At 37.1% G+C, this 20,293-nt stretch overlaps 1 protein-coding gene across 6 annotated transcripts in view; it reads right to left on the reverse strand.

Moving 5' to 3' along the window:
• Positions 1-299: 299 nt before the first annotated feature.
• Positions 300-20,293, reverse strand: part of LOC141907606 (uncharacterized) — an 87,615-nt gene continuing 67,621 nt past the window's right edge. For 5 of the 6 annotated variants that reach the window (XM_074797298.1, XM_074797297.1, XM_074797300.1 and 2 more), the window contains 13 exons: positions 7,820-7,849; positions 7,700-7,744; positions 7,301-7,366; positions 7,174-7,209; positions 7,064-7,081; positions 6,870-6,917; positions 6,566-6,598; positions 6,387-6,410; positions 5,179-5,214; positions 5,029-5,067; positions 1,023-1,055; positions 894-947; positions 300-704 (listed from right to left, as the gene is read on the reverse strand). In XM_074797298.1, the coding sequence (XP_074653399.1) occupies positions 676-704; positions 894-947; positions 1,023-1,055; positions 5,029-5,067; positions 5,179-5,214; positions 6,387-6,410; positions 6,566-6,598; positions 6,870-6,917; positions 7,064-7,081; positions 7,174-7,209; positions 7,301-7,366; positions 7,700-7,744; positions 7,820-7,849 (491 nt within the window). In that variant the 3' untranslated portion in view covers positions 300-675. Of the gene's footprint in view, positions 705-893; positions 948-1,022; positions 1,056-5,028; positions 5,068-5,178; positions 5,215-6,386; positions 6,411-6,565; positions 6,599-6,869; positions 6,918-7,063; positions 7,082-7,173; positions 7,210-7,300; positions 7,367-7,699; positions 7,745-7,819; positions 7,850-7,963; positions 8,029-20,293 lie in introns of those variants that run through there. The other variant, XM_074797302.1, reaches the window with a different exon arrangement.

Here is a 20,293-nt window from a genome sequence, read left to right on the forward strand (position 1 = left end):
CATTGATTCTGACAGGACCAGTTTTTGGGCTGAAGATGTGTCAAGGGTAGATACATGTGTTACCCAAATATCAAGTCATTACATTGAAGCGTCTTCAAAACTTCCCAAAATAACTGGAGTCCGTCTACGGACGGACGGACGAACGAATGGACGAAGGACGAAAAGTGAACGCAATAGCCCGCTGTGACTGAAGTCCCAAGTGGGCTAGAAAACATTAAGATTCAATCAAAAGTCAAGAAAATTATAATTTGCAGAGACTCCTCACTCGAAAATATTTTCTCGCTATGAAACAAGCCGAATCTGAATAATTAAAAAGTTTATTTAACCATTTCCTTTATGTATTCAAAGATTGAAATTTCTAATTGTATTTAATCAACCTAACGACCTATATAGGCCTGAAGGTGTATATTCACTACTTCTACGTAATGTAGTTGGCACCGTTACATTTTGACATCAAAAGCGGAAAACAATAAATCACCAAGATTATCGTACGATTTCACGTGCGACGTTGAATCCGTTATTACCACAGTTTGAATTGATTTGAATGATCCGATGCGTAGGCAGTATACTTGTTAATTAATGGAAGCATGATTTTAGATGAATTTACAAATAGTTCAATAACATCATTCAAAGCGCAAAATCCCTTGCTTCACGAAAAGACCATTGATTATTGTATTATTGAAGTCTCCTCCGCAACTCCGGATCTGGAAAAACCAAAAAGCAATTTAAAAACAACTTACTCCATTAAGCCAATACGGAAATTATTATGTATTCGAATTATCTTTCCCTGATTTTCGATGTCGGAATAAAATGTATGCATTAACTACTAGATGGATTTTAGATGACATGCTTTACAATTCGCAATCGCACTCACTCTTCACCCATCACCCTACCTGCTTGTGTTAATTGTGGTAAACCGTCCACTTCATTTTTGCAGAATTCAACGGCTAAAAGGATAGACAATATATATGCACAATTAGCGTTACTCTTTATACAACAAACTGCTAGAAAATCTAACTTACTTATTTCGCGTAATATCTCCTCGAACTTCTTGCCTGAAATCGAGAACAAACTAGGGGTCCAGGGACACCATGCCCACTTGGGAAGTGGTTTCAAATGCTCAAAAATTGTAATATTCAACGCCCCCTGGTGACCATATACAAAACCAATGACCTTGAAACTAACCACAATCATAGAACATGTCAGCAGCTACGATTTTGTAATTGATTGTGATAACAAAATATGCCTCGTTACCAATTTAATATGCAAATACAAAGTTATTCTACTATTCAACGCCCCCTGGTGACCATATTCAAAACCCAATGTCCTTGACATGTCATGAGCTACAACTTTGCAATTGGTCATGGTAACAAAATTTGCCTAGGTACCAATATAATAAGGAAATACTAAGTTATTCTATTATTCAACGCCCCCTAGTGGCCATATAAAATAACTTATGTCCTTGAAACTCACCACAATCATAGACGATGTCATGAGCTACAACTTTGCAATTGATTAAACTAACAAAATATGCATTGGTACAAATATAATATAGAAATACTAAGATATTGTATTATTCAACGCCCCCAGGTGGCAATATACAAAAGCCAATGAACTCGAAACTCACCACAATCATAGAACACGTCATAAGCTACAAATTTCTTATTCATTATGGTTACAAAATATGCTTAGGCATCAATGTAATGTCGAAAAACTTTTTCCCACCTACGAATGAGTACTGATGACACCAAGATGGCCGCCAATTGCGTCATAATTGGCTGATCAAAAATACCTATCCCAGGTATAAAACATCCCTTTCCAAAGAATACCCATCAGCAATTGCAATGAGAAATAGCAGAGCATTAGGAAGGTACATGACTCAGAATTCGGGCCAAAATTGACATTTTTGGGCACTTAAATGGTCATAGGACGGCCATCTTGAGTCCGATCGACCCAATTTTTGTTGTGCTGATGGGCCCTGGGGGGGGGGGGGGGGTTCAAGTATATACGAAAGAGCAATTACCTTATATGTGTTTTTGAACTTTTTGAAGGAAATTTTGAAGAAGCTTTGATCAAAGCTTCTTCAAAATTTCCCTCAAAAAGTTCAAAAACATGTAACTAGGGGTCCAGGGACACCATGCCCACTTGGAAAGTGGTTTCAAATGCTCAACAATATAACAATTTCAACATTCAACGCCCCCTGGTGACCATTTACAAAAAACAATGACCTTGAAACTCACCACAATCATAGAACATGTCAACAGCTACGATTTTGTAATTGATTGTGATAACAAAATATGCCTCGTTACCAATTTAATATGGAAATACTAAGTCATTCTACTATTCAACGCCCCTGGTGACCATATTCAAAACCCAATGACCTCGAAACTCACCACAATCATAGAACATGTCATGAACTACAACTTTGCAATTGATCATGGTAACAAAATATGCCTAGGTATCAATATAATTAGGAAATACTAAGTTATTCTACTATTCAACGCCCCCTGGTGACCATATAGAAAAACTTATGTCCTTAAAACTCGCAACAATCATAGATGATGTCATGAGCTACAACTTTGCAATTGATTAAACTAACAAAATATGCATTGGTACAAATATAATATAGAAATACTAAGATATTGTATTATTCAACGCCCCCAGGTGGCAATATACAAAAGCCAATGAACTCGAAACTCACCACAATCATAGAACACGTCATAAGCTACAAATTTCTTATTCATTATGGTTACAAAATATGCTTAGGTATCAATGTAATGTCGAAAAACTTTTTCCCACCTACGAATGAGTACTGATGACACCAAGATGGCCGCCAATTGCGTCATAATTGGCTGATCAAAAATACCTATCCCAGGTATAAAACATCCCTTTCCAAAGAATACCCATCAGCAATTGCAATGAGAAATAGCAGAGCATTAGGAAGGTACATGACTCAGAATTCGGGCCAAAATTGACATTTTTGGGCACTTAAATGGTCATAGGACGGCCATCTTGAGTCCGATCGACCCAATTTTTGTTGTGCTGATGGGCCCTGGGGGGGGGGGGGGTTCAAGTATATACGAAAGAGCAATTACCTTATATGTGTTTTTGAACTTTTTGAAGGAAATTTTGAAGAAGCTTTGATCAAAGCTTCTTCAAAATTTCCCTCAAAAAGTTCAAAAACATGTAACTAGGGGTCCAGGGACACCATGCCCACTTGGAAAGTGGTTTCAAATGCTCAACAATATAACAATTTCAACATTCAACGCCCCCTGGTGACCATTTACAAAAAACAATGACCTTGAAACTCACCACAATCATAGAACATGTCAACAGCTACGATTTTGTAATTGATTGTGATAACAAAATATGCCTCGTTACCAATTTAATATGGAAATACTAAGTCATTCTACTATTCAACGCCCCTGGTGACCATATTCAAAACCCAATGACCTCGAAACTCACCACAATCATAGAACATGTCATGAACTACAACTTTGCAATTGATCATGGTAACAAAATATGCCTAGGTATCAATATAATTAGGAAATACTAAGTTATTCTACTATTCAACGCCCCCTGGTGACCATATAGAAAAACTTATGTCCTTAAAACTCGCAACAATCATAGATGATGTCATGAGCTACAACTTTCCAATTGATTGTGGTTACAAAATATGCATAGGTACGAATATAATAAAGAAATGCTAAGATATTGTATTATTCAACGCCCCCTGGTGGCCATATACGAAATCCAATTACCTTGAAACTCACCACAATCATAGAACACGTTATGAGCTACAACTTTCTAATCGATTGTGGTATCAAAATACGCTTAGGTATCAATATAATGTGGAAAAACTTTTTCCCACTTACGAAAGAGTACTGGTGACACCAAGATGGTCGCCAATTGCGTCATAATTGGCTGATGAAAAATACCTGTCTCAGTTATAAAACATCCCTTTCCAAAGAATACCAATCACAAATTGTAATGAGAAATGGCAAACCAGTAGGAAGCTACAGGACTCTAATTGACATTTTTGGGCACTAAAAAGGTCATAGGACGGCCATCTTGAGTCCGACCGACCCAATTTTTGTTATGTTGATGGGCCCTGGGGGGATTCACATATATCCGAAAGATCAAGGTAATTGATCAAAGCGTCTTCAAATTTTCCCTCAAAAAGTTCAAAATGTGTAAAAAGTGCTGATTTTGACGAACAACAATGGCTGCCAGTCGGCCATCTTGATTCTGACAGGGCCAGTTTTTGGGCTGAAGATGTGTCTAGGGTAGATACATGTGTAACCCAAATATCAAGACGTTACCTTGAAGTGTCTTCAAAACTTCCCAATATAACTGGATTCCGTCTACGGACGGACGGACGAACGGACGGACGGACAGACGGACGAAAAGTGAACGCAATAGCCCGCTGGGACTAAAGTCCCAAGTGGGCTAAAAAGTGCTGATTTTAGCGATTAACAATGGCTGCCAGTCGGCCATCTTGATTCTGACAGGGCCAGTTTTCGGGCTGAAGATGTGTCTAGGTTAGATACATGTGTAACCCAAATATCAAGACATTACATTGAAGCGTCTTCAAAACTTCCCAAAATAACTGGATTCCGTCTACGGACGAAAAGTGAACGCAATAGCCCGCTGGGACTTAAGTCCCAAGTGGGCTAAAAATGTATGAACGCATTCTAAAAAATACTTTGTGAAAATGTTAAGAAAATGACGTTCGGTCCAAAATGACTAAAAAATGGCGATAAATACATACATACGCACGCACGCACGCACGCACGCACGCACGCACGCACGCACGCACACACACACACACATTATTACGGTCCAAATAGGCGGAGTCATCTGTATACAGAAACTGCCGATCTGATATCTTTGTACATGTGTATTACATAACGCTTCTCTCTTTTCACTAGATTAAAAGTAAGTTTGTGAGGTTTTTCTTTCTTTCTTGGGTCCTAACCCTCAAGGGACGGCCCGTTGGCTTTGTTAGGCTTGCATGATTTGTATTACCTTTGACGTTGTCATTTCGTAGTTTTTTCACTTTTTCACCTAGAAGATCGAATGACAATAACTAGAACCAGACACATATCTAACACAACAATGAGTCCACTATGGACATGTTTAGTTAGTTGCTATCTATTATCAAACTTTGCTACCAACCTTTGAACTTATCCACCCTTTCTAAAATGTATTTCACTGAAATATAAAAAAAAAGAAAAATATCTGGCATCTACAACTACGTCAACAATTTCATTTACTTGACACGTTTTAAGTCAAATGCCCTCTATATAGGATATTTTTGAAAATTCATGTGTATGTATTATAATGGGAAACATTTACAATTGATAGATATATATGGTGATTTGAATTGTAGTTCAACTAGTACTGAAATTGAGACTTCAAACAATTTCTGTTGGTACGTATACACAGCAGTTCGGCGTACTTTTTTGCTTTGCTCGTCAAACACTGTCTAAACAAAACTAGATCTACGTCGGAATAAGAACAATAAACTTAGCTTAACATAGATACATTCTAAAACAGTTCTTGATGAGATAAGCGCTATACCGTATATCAATCTAACGGTTTCCAGTCTATCATTCTACACCACGAACCAATATAATCCTTCATGGGATCCTATCCTTTGGAAATTTCTTGAAAATTTCTCAATTCTATGTATAATATAATAGCCGCACTCAGACAAGTACGGGAGTCCTGTCGACATGAGAAAAGATGATTTTGTTCTGATTTATGAATTAAGAAAATAAATTCAGGTATTTTCTGATGAGATATAACCCATTAGAAAATCGATATATTAATTGAAATAACGTTTGCCCATATACCGACGAGATATATCTTGTCGAAAAATCTAAATCATTAAATCATAAATACATTCCAAATTATTAAACAGTGCCTTCCTGGGCCATCTTTTCGAATAAAAAAACATTCGTTCGATTTTCGAATTCAAAAACAGAAATACGTGCGATTTTCGAATAAAGAAAACGAAATATATATTCGATCTATGAACAAAAATCTTGTCACCCGGAGTACCGAGCACAACACACAATACGGATGGACTCTTAACGAATCCATTATGGTTCACTCATGGGTTTTTGTGTGTACTTGGCCCTGATCACGGCTTAGTCGAAGAACGTATTACTGGAGGACGATTGAGTAGACAAATAGATTATTACCGAGTTTTTACAGACTTGACTGGTTGTATTTTTCCTCGATCCGACTATACATAAACTAGGTACTATCTACATAAACATGTATATACGAAACTATTATTTCGAAACTAAACCCCGCAAACAATAAAGGGCATTTGACCTATGCTTCGATTGCTTGATCCAAAATCAAGATTTCCTTACCCACTTTTTCCGTGCTGAACTTTTCTTTAGTGTTGAAGAGAATGAAAAGTAGAAAATGGATGACATATTTCAACAGCTACTCATGAAACGTGTTATTATGCATGGATTTAGGTCTGCCATATCAAGTTGATTATTCTGATCAAGTACAGTAGCTATATCCATCTAAGTGCAACACTTACCCGATAGCAAATGGAGTTTAGTTCCAATAGACCCTGAAGAATTATATTTATAATGAAAGTGAACCTATATATATATATATATATATATATATATATATATATATATATATATATATATATATATATATATATATATATATATATATATATATATATATATATCGATTGGTGGAAGCGAGCCTGTGTTTCAAAATCGATGAGATGATCTTACGCTGGTTCGAAGAAACAATATCTAGTTAAAACTAATCAATTATCGATTTCATATTTTGACAGAAACCTCTAACTTTCATGACCAATGGCTTACCTTTATTAGTATGTAGATAGTCTTTAGCTGTGGTCATGGCAGTTTTCTCTAAAAAGGATACTTATCGTTAACCGTGTTTAACTGATGACGATCATGTTTGTATGATGAACATGAATGTCAAACGAATGATAAATGATCGATTCGTTTTAATTAGAAACTTTGATTATTGGGCACAGAAAAAAGTGCATTCTTACCAGCAGTATCATCGGTCTCTGAAACCAATTTTCATAGATAAATTACATTGTTTAATATTAAAAACTTTTCGAGATACCTTGATTAATAGTTGGAACAGGCGGAAACTTACGTGACAAATAAATCATTCCCCGTGCTTCTATTATTTCTGAAGAGAAGAAACACCCGAAATGAGACCAGCAACACCCAATGCACAATTACTACTATAACACACTATTTCGACCTAAAAGTAACTTTACCTGGTGGACAATTATCAACTACGTCAATGGCAGGCCGATAAAGCTCCCGCAGTTTCTTCTCCAATTCTAGATATGAAAAACATTTACCAAAACGGATTTAAAACTCACTACCAATAAATGTGTACGAATAGATACCAGTTGGCCAAAAGATCGTTAGAATTAACTAGTGGATAGTTGACATAGTGGCAATTAAAATTTCATTGTTACTATGGTATTTATCCGTTGATTATCTTTAACCAACCTTTGAGCAACTGACTCCAGGATCCAGTTTCAAAGTTGTGCGTTCAGATTTGACTTAGTTATAACTCATAGAAAATGAACTGATTTTAACTCAAAGTCAACTCTAACTCACAATTTTGGAGCTAGATACAGTAAAATAAAAAGCAACACATTTTGTACCTTTGTTATGATACATATTATCGCATCGAAAATCAAAGTTGTAATCTGAAATACAAATGGACAGTGGTGAATTATGCTCGCGGCGTTTTCTAGAGACAAAGTTTAATCATAGCATTTTACCAAGTTCTGCGATGGCATTTTTGACCAATTCTGAAAGAAAAATATAAGAAGATAATGAGCGTTATATAGTCATATAGTGACAAATAATCACCCCAAAAAATCAATTTCAAGGAAACTGTATATAGAACACATAGGTCCACTAACCTTGAACCTAAGAAATTTACGGCGAACTAATGAGCATTCACATCGATTAAGATGGAAATCGACTACTGCAATTTACAGATTAAATTTTAAAATCGAAACTCGAAAATCTAAATGATACGACGTTTCGAACTAATAGAGATCCTCGTCAGACGAAGGTGATGATGATCCCAATTAGTGCGCGTTCGAAACGTCGCGCATTAGGCGTCATCATGTCTCAGTCTCAGTCGCAGCCGAGGGATATCAGAGCGTCATGACGAAATTCAAGCAAACAGAACAATGCTTCCCACACGATTCCCTTGCAAACACGTGATCACTACGGACGAGCCCGTGACGAAATAGAGAATGAGCATTATTTACAACCTAAACAATACAAGTTCACCTGTTCGGTGTTTTCTATATGCAATTGCGTAAAATTCATCGGCATATTCATATGCACGTTTTATTGACCAAAATAAGCACTGGTGTGAGATATTGACTAAAACCAGGGGTATATATACGGAGAACAGGTTAATTAAGTAAAATTGAGTTAATTTTACTCAAATTACCTGTTTTCCTCTGTATATATACCAGTTTTTAGTCAATATCTCATACCTTTTTACCAATATCTCATATCTCATGTTTTGTGACTTTCTCAAAATGCATCAAAAATTGAACTAATTTTTGGTTCATAAGTCTTCAAATATTCATAAATGAACAGTTGATAGACATCGTGCGCATGCGCGAAGGGGAAAGGCTGTCTGCTAACAGCTCCGATCAATTTCGGATTTTTGGACCGTAAAACTAGCTAACGGACTGTGTATTCACTACATATTATCAGATTCGGCCCAAGGAACCATCAGAAATTGCTGAAGCGCTGCGACAACGTAAATTGGTTGCATTTGCAGTAGTTTTAAGTCGGTTAGAGACGTTGATTTTGACACTTGGCAACACGTGTGTTTACACCGGAAGTAAACAAACCAGCGCTCACAGAAATCCATACGCAGAGGAAATAGGACAACTTCATTTCATTATTAACTGACAAGTTAGCCGTTTGAAACCAACTATGATGGCTTCGGGATTAAACGAAGGGAATAAGTATTCAATACGTAATAATGAAGCTAACGAAACGAACAGTATTGACGAAATAAACATTTTGGATGTTTCAAGTAGCAACCAGGTGGTGCTAGCGTCGATTCGCGAAAACCAGGAAAACTCTAAAAATTCACGTAGGACATCGCTAGCACTGGAGCTATCAAATCATCAGGACGCGGCAGGTACATCGAATGTTTACTATTGTTCACCTACTAACACCACTACTAACAACACATCCCCCAGTACCGTTGTTACTAATACACTACTAAATCCGACTCACGACGACTGGCCCGATGATAACAACAGAAATGAAGAGTGGCAGGATGACTGGAGATCCGAGGGGGACGATAGCTCTGATCCCGAACACTTGACCACGCCAAAATTGAAGAATCAACAGAGAGTCAAATATCACCTCTCCGGTTCCTCACGTACTAGACAGTTCATCAGACCGCAGCAAGGGATATCATCTACATCAGCTAGTTTCAGTAGACCAACATATCTGGCAGCTGAATCGGATACACCGATAGGGTTCTCCCCGATAACTAAGATAAGAATATCCAAAAACACTTCAAACATGCCAGAAAACAGTATGGATATTGAGATCGGGCCCCATAAAGGAGACAAACCCATCCAGCAAGCTAGTAAAAAAAGGAAGATGAATATATGTCTATCTTGTGGGGACAGTGGACGCAATATCAGTTGTTCGATATGTCAAGGCAACTGGTGCGAAACCTGCGTCAGAACGATGTACGAAGATTTTGACCTGAAAAATTTGATGTGCTTCATCTGCAAGCCATGCAAGGAGGATCTTCCTAACCTAAGCAGAACAAGAAATGAGTTTAGTCCTGAAATTACCGGTACTCATAGTTTCTCACCGGAGGACTTAGCTTGCATGAAAGATATTTTCAAAGCTGGAATCAAAGAGGTTGCCGATCAAAAAGTAGACAAGGACGACTTCAAGCAACTTCTAACTGAATTCAGTAAGCTCAACACAAAGGTTGAAACGATGAGCACAAACCTTGAAAAGTCTGGGACCAAGAGGATACAGGAAATTGAAGAGAAAGTAACACAAAATATAGAAAGCGATATTTGTGATATAACCGATAGTATCCTGGAGTCAAGACAGAGACGTACCCACCTGATCCTGTACAACGTCCCCGAATGCAATGACCCGGACTGGAAAGTTAGATTAAAAACAGATAGTGATGCTGTCGAACGATTTCTCACTATTACTCTGGGAGCATCAGTCGAAAAACCAAAGCACCTGATGAGATTGGGATCCCAACGTACAGACGGGTCAGACAGACCTCTTAGAGTAATATTGAATACGGAATGGGAAAAAGATTCATGCTTAGATCGCTATCTCAACAAACTTCGATAAAATAGGGATACTTTAGGAAATATCAGAATGAGCGAAAATAAATCAAAACTAGAAATGAAAAAGTACAAGATACTACGTGACGAACTCCAAAGAAGACAGCAAAATGGGGAGAAAAACTTGACAATCAGAAATTACCGAATAGTTGAACAACGAGCCAACAACAGGAGAGATAACAGCTTTCGATAAAAGGGATGTAGACCAACAGCCAATCAAAGTTTGCATCCCAGAAAACACCAGAAAAATTTACAAAAATCAGGACGATCAAAAAACGCATGAAACGAAAACTGAAAAAATTCATAAAATTCGAGATAATAAATTCCAAGTAATCGAACGGAACTCCAATCAAAACGCCAGTCGACAAATTCAACTGGAGAAATTAACTTGTTTAATGACTAATGCCGATCAATTGCCTAATAAAATAGACGAACTGGAGCTTATGGTAAATCAGTACTCGCCTCACATAATTGGGATCAGTGAAGTGAAGGCTAAAAACCCGAGAAGTACTACACGAAACAAGCCACCAAATATCAGGGGCTATGACTGTTTCAGCAATCTCGAGTCAGAGGCAGATAGCAGGGGAATATGCCTGTACATAAAAAGTGTGCTTTCCCCAGTACCCTTTCAGCTGAAGACAAAGTTCTCCGAAAATGTTTGGGCTTCGGTTAACCTAGAAAATGACAGAAAACTACATGTAGGATGTATATATAGGAGCCCAAACTCAAACGACGAAAATAACAATAAACTTCTGAAAATGCTAGATGAAATTTCACAACAAAATGCAGAAATGGTATTTTCGGAGACTTCAACTATGGTGAAATTGAATGGGGAACACCTGAATGTAGCAAACCACCAGGACACCGTGCCTCAAAATTCCTGAATGCTACTCAGGATGCTTTCCTAACTCAACATCAGCTCGAACCATCTCGTTTCCGCGAAAACAACCAACCTAGCAATTTGGATCTTATCTTCACGAACAGAGAAGGAAAGATATCCTCGATAGAACACACTTCTGGTCTTGGAAAGAGTGACCACAACATTATAACATTTGATTATAATTCATCAGTCTCCTACACAAGAAATATCCAGGATAAGGTGCAATACTCCAAAGGTGATTATGATAAACTACGACGATTAACTCAGCGAAACTGGGCTGATGAAATGAAAAATATGAGTGTCGAGGAAAGTTGGGAGCACTTCAAATCAATAATAAAAGAGGCAGGGGAAAAGTCTATTCCTACTTCAAAATATAGTGGCGAAAGCAAACCTAGGCCACTCTGGATGACCCCGGATACTTTGAAATCAGTGAAAGAAAAGAAGAAGTCAAGGAGGAAATATTTAAAAACGAAATGTGACCAAGATTATGCTCAATATAACACCGTCAGAAATAAAACCAGAAGAGATCTAAGGAACGCTAAGAGGAACTTGGAAAAGAACATAGCCGAAACAGCCAAAACTAATCCAAAGGCTTTTTGGCAATATGCAAATAGTAAACTAACAAATAAGCAAGATATACCGCCTCTATACACATCCTTAGACCAAAACACCCTTACTGATTCCGATGACATAAAAGCGGAAGTTTTTGCCGACTATTTCGCATCCGTATTCGTTAACGAAGACTTGCGGAATATTCCTGTTTTACATGATGTGCCAGAGCGCCCAAAACTAGAAAATATAGAAATCAAAGAAGACAAAGTTTTAAAATTATTAGAGAAAATCAAGGTCAACAAATCTCCAGGTCCAGATCGACTCCACCCCAGAGTACTCTTTGAAGCTAGAGAAAACCTTTATATACCTCTTACAGCCATTTTCAACAAGTCGTTACTAAGTGGTGAAATACCAAAAGACTGGAAACTCGGGTGTGTTACCCCGTTGTTCAAAAAGGGAGATAAACATAAAGTTGAAAATTACAGACCCGTAAGTTTAACTTCCCTCGCATCCAAGCTTATGGAGACGCTAATTAGAGACGCTGTGACGAAACATCTGGAAGAAAATGAATTGTTATCGAACGACCAACATGGATTCAGGTCGGGAAGGTCTACCACCACAAATCTGTTAGATTCACTTGACGATTGGACTGAAGCACTGGATAATGGATATGCAATCGATTGTATATACCTTGATTTTCAAAAAGCATTCGATACAGTGGCCCACCATAGATTAAACTTAAAGATAAAGCACATTGGTATAACAGGCATCATCGGTCGATGGATTGAAAATTTTCTTAAAGACAGAAAACAATGCGTTCGGGTAAATAACAGATGTTCATCGTGGAGAGAGATCAAAAGTGGTGTACCGCAAGGTAGTGTATTGGGACCTACACTATTCACAATATACATAAACGACCTTCCAGGGGTAAGAAGTGTCCCTACAAAGCTCTTTGCTGACGACACGAAGTTGTATAACATCATCAGATCAAGAAACGATTGTGAAAAACTGCAGGAAAGTGTTCTAAACGTAACAAATTGGTCGAACACATGGGACCTAAGTTCCACCCAGAAAAGGCAAGCAGGCTCAGAATTGGACCCGAAACGAATCCTTTCAACTACAGCTTGAGTGGTGTACCTATAAAAAGAAGTACCGCCGAAAAAGACCTCGGAGTGATTATAGATGATAAAATTAACTTTAAAACCCATATAACCGATTCTGCTAACAAAGCTAACAGAGTACTCTACACGATAAAAAGAACGATGCACTTCCAAGACACTCGTGCTTTTCTGCTACTGTATAAATCACTAGTGCGTCCTATACTAGAATACGGAGTGTGTGTTTGGGCACCAAACTCTATCGCCGAGATTGACAAACTCGAAAGTATCCAGAGGAGAGCTACGAAGATGATTAGAAATATTAGACATCTTCCATATGAACAACGATTACAAGTACTAAATCTCCCCAGCCTATCTTATAGAAGACTGCGTGGAGATATGATCGAAACCTACAAGTATCTCCATAAAATAAATCGCGCAAGCTCCATCGTCCATCTAGACCCTAGACCAAGAGAAACACGAGGGCACTCTCTTAAACTGGAGAAACGTAGAAGCAAAAAATCTATACGAGCGAACTTCTTCAGCAATCGAATAGTGAATATCTGGAATTCTCTACCTGATGATGTTGTATCATGCGAATCACTAGACCTATTCAAGAAAAAACTCGACAAGCAATGGACAAATTACGAACTGAAATTTAATTATAAAGCAAAATGAACTGAAACTAGTCTATCCCCTTTTAGCAGCGCACTACGACGCAGATAACGGACTATGTACAGCTAACCAGTGCAAGATCGCAGAGCGGTCACTCACTTATATGCTGATACTGATACTGATAAATATTGTTGAAACATGTCGACTCGGCCGTAAAATCAACCTGCTATTAACAGACCCGATTGAGGGATAATGTCGGACATTAGAGAACATAATGCCCCCGAAAAAAAGCTCCCGGGAAAAAATGTCCCGGAAAATATGTCCCCGGAAAAAATGTCACAGGAAAAAATGTCCCCGGAGAAAAATGTCCCATAAGGTAGAAAAAATGTCTCAGTCTATCATTACTAATTTAGTAAATTTCACGTTAAAATAACACCAGAGAACAAACTTGTTAATTGTCTAAATTGCAAACTAACCATAAAAAAGAGTTCATTGAGTGACCATCGAAATTATTGGCCTAGAATTTTGGCATTAATTAATTTTACCTATTGAGAACATGTGAACTCATTACATGATACTTCAAATTTAAGGAGATGTTACATTTATAATACAAATAATTATATCAAAGTAGAGCCATTTTGTAATCAAATGTTAAAATTGTTATTAAAATGTATTACCTAGTTTGTTCTCTGGTGTTATTATGATGTGAAATTAGCTACATTACCAAGTTAGTAATGATAGACTGGGACATTTTTCCCGGGGACTTTTTTTCCCTGGGACATTTTTTTCCGGGGAAATATTTTCCCGGGACATTTTTACCGTATACCCTAGTTTATACGTCCATGGTGTAACTTAGAATAATGGTCTTGGCAATGCACGGAAATGGACTGAAATGAACAATTTACTTTGTTTTGCTCATTTAACTACTTGTAATGGTTAGCGGTAAAAATCCCCTGAATTAAAATCCCCTTGGTTAAAATCCCCTTGTAATCAATTCACTAGAACTATGGTCGATCCTAACAATGAGTCTGACCTGCTATTTTAAACTGCAGTTCACAAAGAACTCTTTCTGAAAATTATATTGCTAAGATATTCCTAGTCTTCATCCTTCAGCATGAACTCTAGATTTTGGGCCTGGATATATTTCGGATTCATTAAATGATATCATGGGTGTGGGTCGTGTGGGATGTTTGGGCGGAGGTATCATGCCCCGGTTTCACGTGTAAAACAAACAGAAAGAAAATATATGCATACATGTGTCATTGTATTATATAAATTAAGCTGTTGACTAGTTTTAATAAACCCCTATAGATGAACAATTCTTTTACCTAGGGGATTTTTACGGTTGTAGGTAAAAATCCCCTGGGTAAAAATCCCCTAGGTAAAAATCCCGAAAATCCCCCAGGTAAAAATCCCCTAGGTAAAAATCCCCGATTATTCAAAGTAGGTAAAAATCCCCCACCTTTTGAATGGAGTCCAAATTAGATACAATTTTAAGGTCAATTTATTCGTATTAATATATTCTATTTATTATTTACATTATAATTGCGTTACATAGAAATATCATGTATAGAAGTTATCGCATTTGAATGAAAACTACAAAATTAGAAGTTAATTAATTCACAAAATCGCATCACATTAAAAATTACAAATTGGTAGTTCATTAATACTGTATCGCACAAAATATAAGTTAAAAAGAAAAAAATCGCACAGTTCAAACATATTTAGGGTTTTCTGTTTCTTCACAGAAAACCCTATTGAAATTCGCGTGATTATTATTATTTTTTTTTCCCTTTTCCACATAGTTTTTGTTAAAAGTGTAAAGGCTTCCTTACCTTACCGCTGTCGCCGATACAATCCGTATGATGTCCTTCAGCTCACTTCAATCTCCAGATACTGCATGGGAATTTTGATAAATCCACGTTATAAAGGCACTGTCGAGCCGTAAACATCAGAAATTTGGCTCCATTCAATTAGTAGCCATGTTGAGTTTTCTTACCGATATTTCTCTCTTCTTTTCGAGGAAGAGCTATCGAATAATTCCCTCTCTTCTCCACAATCAATTTCAAAGTCAATTTTATGAATTTATTGCTCAGCGGGTCCGAGTCCAAGAGTTTACGAGTCCGGCGTTCGCGTGTCTGACAGGTTTACGGGCATTTGTTTGTTACCTCTTTAATATTTTTGATTTCTTGTTATTCCGGTTATTTTATTTAAGTATATTGCTGATCAGTTCATGTAACCAAAAGCGTCAATAAACAGACTTTGAATTGATCAAGTTTAAATCAAGGTCGTTTGAGTCGCGGAAGGCTACTAGAATTACGTTCGTCTTCGTCTCAGTCAGGCATCAGACCACAATTAGGTTAGTAGCTCGAAGATGCGTAGGGCCGGACCCCAAAAATGGTACCTAGAGTGAAGAAAAGGTCCCCTATAAATGTTGCCATAATTTCTGCAAATGGGATAGGTAACGAATTTCGGTTATATGTATGAAATCCATTGATCCTGAGAGACAGCTTGATGATGAAATAAGGGATTCCCTGGACTTTTTTTGCTTGGAGTAAGGGTACCAAACACGGTGGGGGATTCCCTTAGATATTTGGCTCGGATGTACTGGCATACCTGTACTGGGATACCCCTCCTTTCTAAAGGTTTGATTATTTCAAAAGTTAGGTTGGGTATGTGGGGCGAAAACCACTTCAATGCGTAGCTAAGATGCTGGCCTATGAGCCATAAGCAGGATTTCCCCTGAATTTACGCGCTTATATATGAACTAAACTCTCGAATTTCTTGTTTTTACTATAGGATATAGAAGATTTTGGAATAGTGGTCTGAGCTCAGAGAGAAAACAAACGACAGAAAAGTATCAGGTGATTATCGATAGCCTACAACGGTACACACAGTTGACAAACAGTGGTAGGCCTGTGCCGGTTGGTGCGTACTGGGACTAAATATACTGGTTGGTCAGTTGGTTCGGTTGTGAAGTGTGGAAGCTAAGATTATAAGAAAGCCTACCGGTATTTATTTGTCTATAGGCCTATTATATAGAAGCCAATACCATTTTAAGTACGTAGTTGTTAACCGCACGTGACTGTACGGTGATCTCCACAGGTTAACCGCGTACGTGAGGTCCCTACTAAGTATATAATGCCATACGTGAGTTCCTAGTAGCCAATACCATTTTAAGTACGAAATTGTAACGCGTACGTGACTGTACGGTGATATCCACAGGTTAACCGTACGTGAGTTCCCTACTTACGCCGTACGTGAGTTCCTAGTAGCCAATACCATTTTAAGTACGAAATTGTAACGCGTACGTGACTGTACGGTGATATCCACAGGTTAACCGTACGTGAGTTCCCTAAAAACGCTGTACGTGAGTTCCTATAATCTGCAAACGCGCATGCGTAAAAGAATAGAGTTTGGGTTAGGTGAGGCTAGGCTATTTGTAAATCAAATTTCATCGACCACCAGTTACGTTCTGTGGCACAGTGGGTAAATCACTGGACTACTACTGGATTTTTTTTTCGTTTGGTTTCGAATCCCAATATTGCAAGTCTGACCGTCAACGTACTCACATATGGCTAACCTGTAGAAATCACCGTACAGTCACGTACAGGTAACAACAGCGTTTTAAGTATTAAGTGAGTACGACAAGCCTACCATGCCTATGTACTACAAACACAACTTTTTCCCTCTCGTCGGCCCTACAGTGATGTTACTATAACTGGTGCCATTATAATATGGATAGGATTTGGTCAGGACTAGCCTAAAGTCTAATTCAGTTTATGTACTAATTCACTCCATAGGCCTATTTTTAAAACAATACAGTGAAATATTCACACGCAGAAAGGCTAATTGATTTGAGCCATGTGATTAAGTTTGGCCAGGCCTTCTCTGACCTGCTGACATTAATAGTCAAACCAAAACGTTCATGTGGTCACGGCTTGTATTACCAGAAATCATTGTAGGCCTGTACATTTTGCTGTTGGTAGGTACGGTATACCGATTTCTCCATTCTTGACTGATAAGTGTACGGTACAGCTGTACGCATTATATAATTGTTCCAATGGGAATAGGGCCTATTGATTGGGCTTATTATTTCCTGCTTTAGAGTACTGAAATAAACCTAATGTTCATTCAAATATCCAACATCGGTGAAAGTTTGATTAATACTGTATACATGTACTGTAGGTTTTCATGTTGTATGAATATTTTGCAGTTCAAATGGGTATGATGCTGATTCCAATGTCAAACGCATGAAGTTAGATGGTCAAGGACAGTCAACACCAAGATATCTCTGTTCGACCGATGTTGTACCATAGAAGATCTGATTCTTACAACTCAAGGAAAGTGATTCAACACGATCGACATAACACTGGAATAGGTTTGCAGTAACTAACCGTTCATTTCATTTAGTCCTATGTACTTTTTAGCCAATTTGGATTTGATTGTAATTGAAACTCTGGAACTGTTAACAAAAGACAACAAGTAAGACAAGTTGAAAAAACACAAGTTATGCTTGATTCTCATGTTCAAATTTAATTCAAATTTATTTTATTACATCATATTTACAAAGCATATCATTGGTTCATACAGTAATAAAAATTAGGGCAGAACAAATATTATTACAGAAACTCCAAAAAGGCAATGAATTTCTATGACTAAATGAACATTATTTTTAGCCCACTTGGGACTTTAGTCCCAGCGGGCTATTGCGTTCACTTTTCGTCCGTCGTCCGTCCGTAGACGGAAATCAGTTATTTTAGGAAATTTTGAAGACGCTTCAATGTAATGTCTTGATATTTGGGTTTCACATGTATCTACCCTAGACACATCTTCAGCTCAAAAACTGGCCCTGTCAGAATCAAGATGGCCGACTGGCAGCCATTGTTGTTCGCCAAAATCAACACTTTTTACACATTTTTGAACTTGTTGAGGGAAATTTTGAAGATGCTTTGATCAATTACCTTGATCTTTCGGATATATGTGAATGCCCCTGGGCCCATCAGCATAACAAAAATTGGGATACGGACTCAAGATGGCCGTCCTATGACCTTTTTTAGTGCCCAAAAATGTCAATTTTGGCCCGAATTCTGAGTTTGCCATTTCTCATTGCAATTTGTGATGGGTATTCTTTGAAAAGGGATGTTTTATACCTTTGATACCTGAATTGTTAGATTGTTGAGCATTTGGAACCACTTCCCAAGTGGGCATGGTGTCCCTGGACCCCTAGTTCTAATAACTCAGATCAAGAGTGACTCTCCCGTTTAATAGGAAACACACGCAGCTAGTGGAATAGGTTTGATTTACACACATGTTGCAGGTATCAATTGTTTATCACTGTAGAATTTGTAATCCATAAAAGCCAAAATAAACATCAGCCGGAAACCCAGACAAAATCAATTCATAATTTATTGATTGAATCTACACTACGATATATGTATTTATTCAAATATTTCAATAAAAACATTAACTTCTTAAATCTTATCTATTCTAAATCATAATACGTTCTTATCTGTGAATTCACTCAATCTATCGGCTCAGCAGGTGCTTAAGATGAGTTCTTAATAGGACAGATCCATTTTTAAGGATGGTGATAATACAGTATCATGATGTTTGAATGCCAAAATAAGTGCCTGGTCAAATATATTAATATTTGCGATTGTACGTCCACGTATGTTCGGTTTCAAAGCTGAATCATATTTGACGTTTACACAGTGGTTGCATATTAGGTTCGAATCTGTCAATGCATTTTATTTTATGTATCGATATTTCAATTTACTAATTCCCATCATTCTGAATGGCTTTACAGAAAACCCGTCATCGCTGCTTTGCAGCTATATTATGATTTTAATTTTCAAAAAGCATTCTAAATTAAAAGTTTATTTATATCGCACAGCTTAAATAATATATCACAAGTTAAAAATGGCTCATCAAATAGGTAAAAGATATTACATTTTGAAGTTTAAAAAGTATCTTAGATTTTGTTTCTTTTTAAATACCCAAGACAGAACAAATTAATACCAACTAATTACTCATTGATATTGAGTAGCTTGTCACTCATTAATTGAGTAAGTTAGCTTGTCACTCATTAATTGAGTAAGTTAGCTTGTCACTCATTAATTGAGTAAGTTAGCTAAGCAGATTGTCACTCATTAATTGAGTAAGTTAGCTTGTCACTTATTAATTGAGTAAGTTAGCTAAGCAGATTGTCACTCATTAATTGAGTAAGTTTGCTAATCAGATTGCCACTCATTAATTGAGTAAGTTAGCTTGTCACCCATTAATTGAGTAAGTTAGCTAAGCAATTATTCATAATAAATAGTGTAACTATGCAAGCAGGTGAGCTAACTTACTCAATTAATGAGTGACAATACTTTTTAAACTTCAAAAATGTAATATCTTTTACCTATTTGATGAGAATTAAAAGCATGATATGTTTGAACTGTGCGATGACCTCTTTTTTTTCTTTTTAACTTATACATTTATTTTCTGCGATACAGTATAAATGAACTACCAATTTGTATTTTTTGTGATTTATTATGTGATGCGATTTTGTAAATTAATTAACTTCTAATTTTATATTTTTCATTCAAATATGATAGCTTCTATATTCATGATATTTCTATTTAACGCAATTATAATGTAACTAAATAGAAGATATTAATACGAATAAATTGACCTTAAAATTGTATCTAATCTGGACTCCATTCAAAAGGTGGGGGATTTTTACCTACTTTTAAT

The sequence above is a fragment of the Tubulanus polymorphus genome, chromosome 6 (genome assembly GCF_964204645.1).
Source record: "Tubulanus polymorphus chromosome 6, tnTubPoly1.2, whole genome shotgun sequence".
In the NCBI taxonomy this organism is placed as follows: Eukaryota; Metazoa; Nemertea; class Palaeonemertea; order Tubulaniformes; family Tubulanidae; genus Tubulanus; species Tubulanus polymorphus.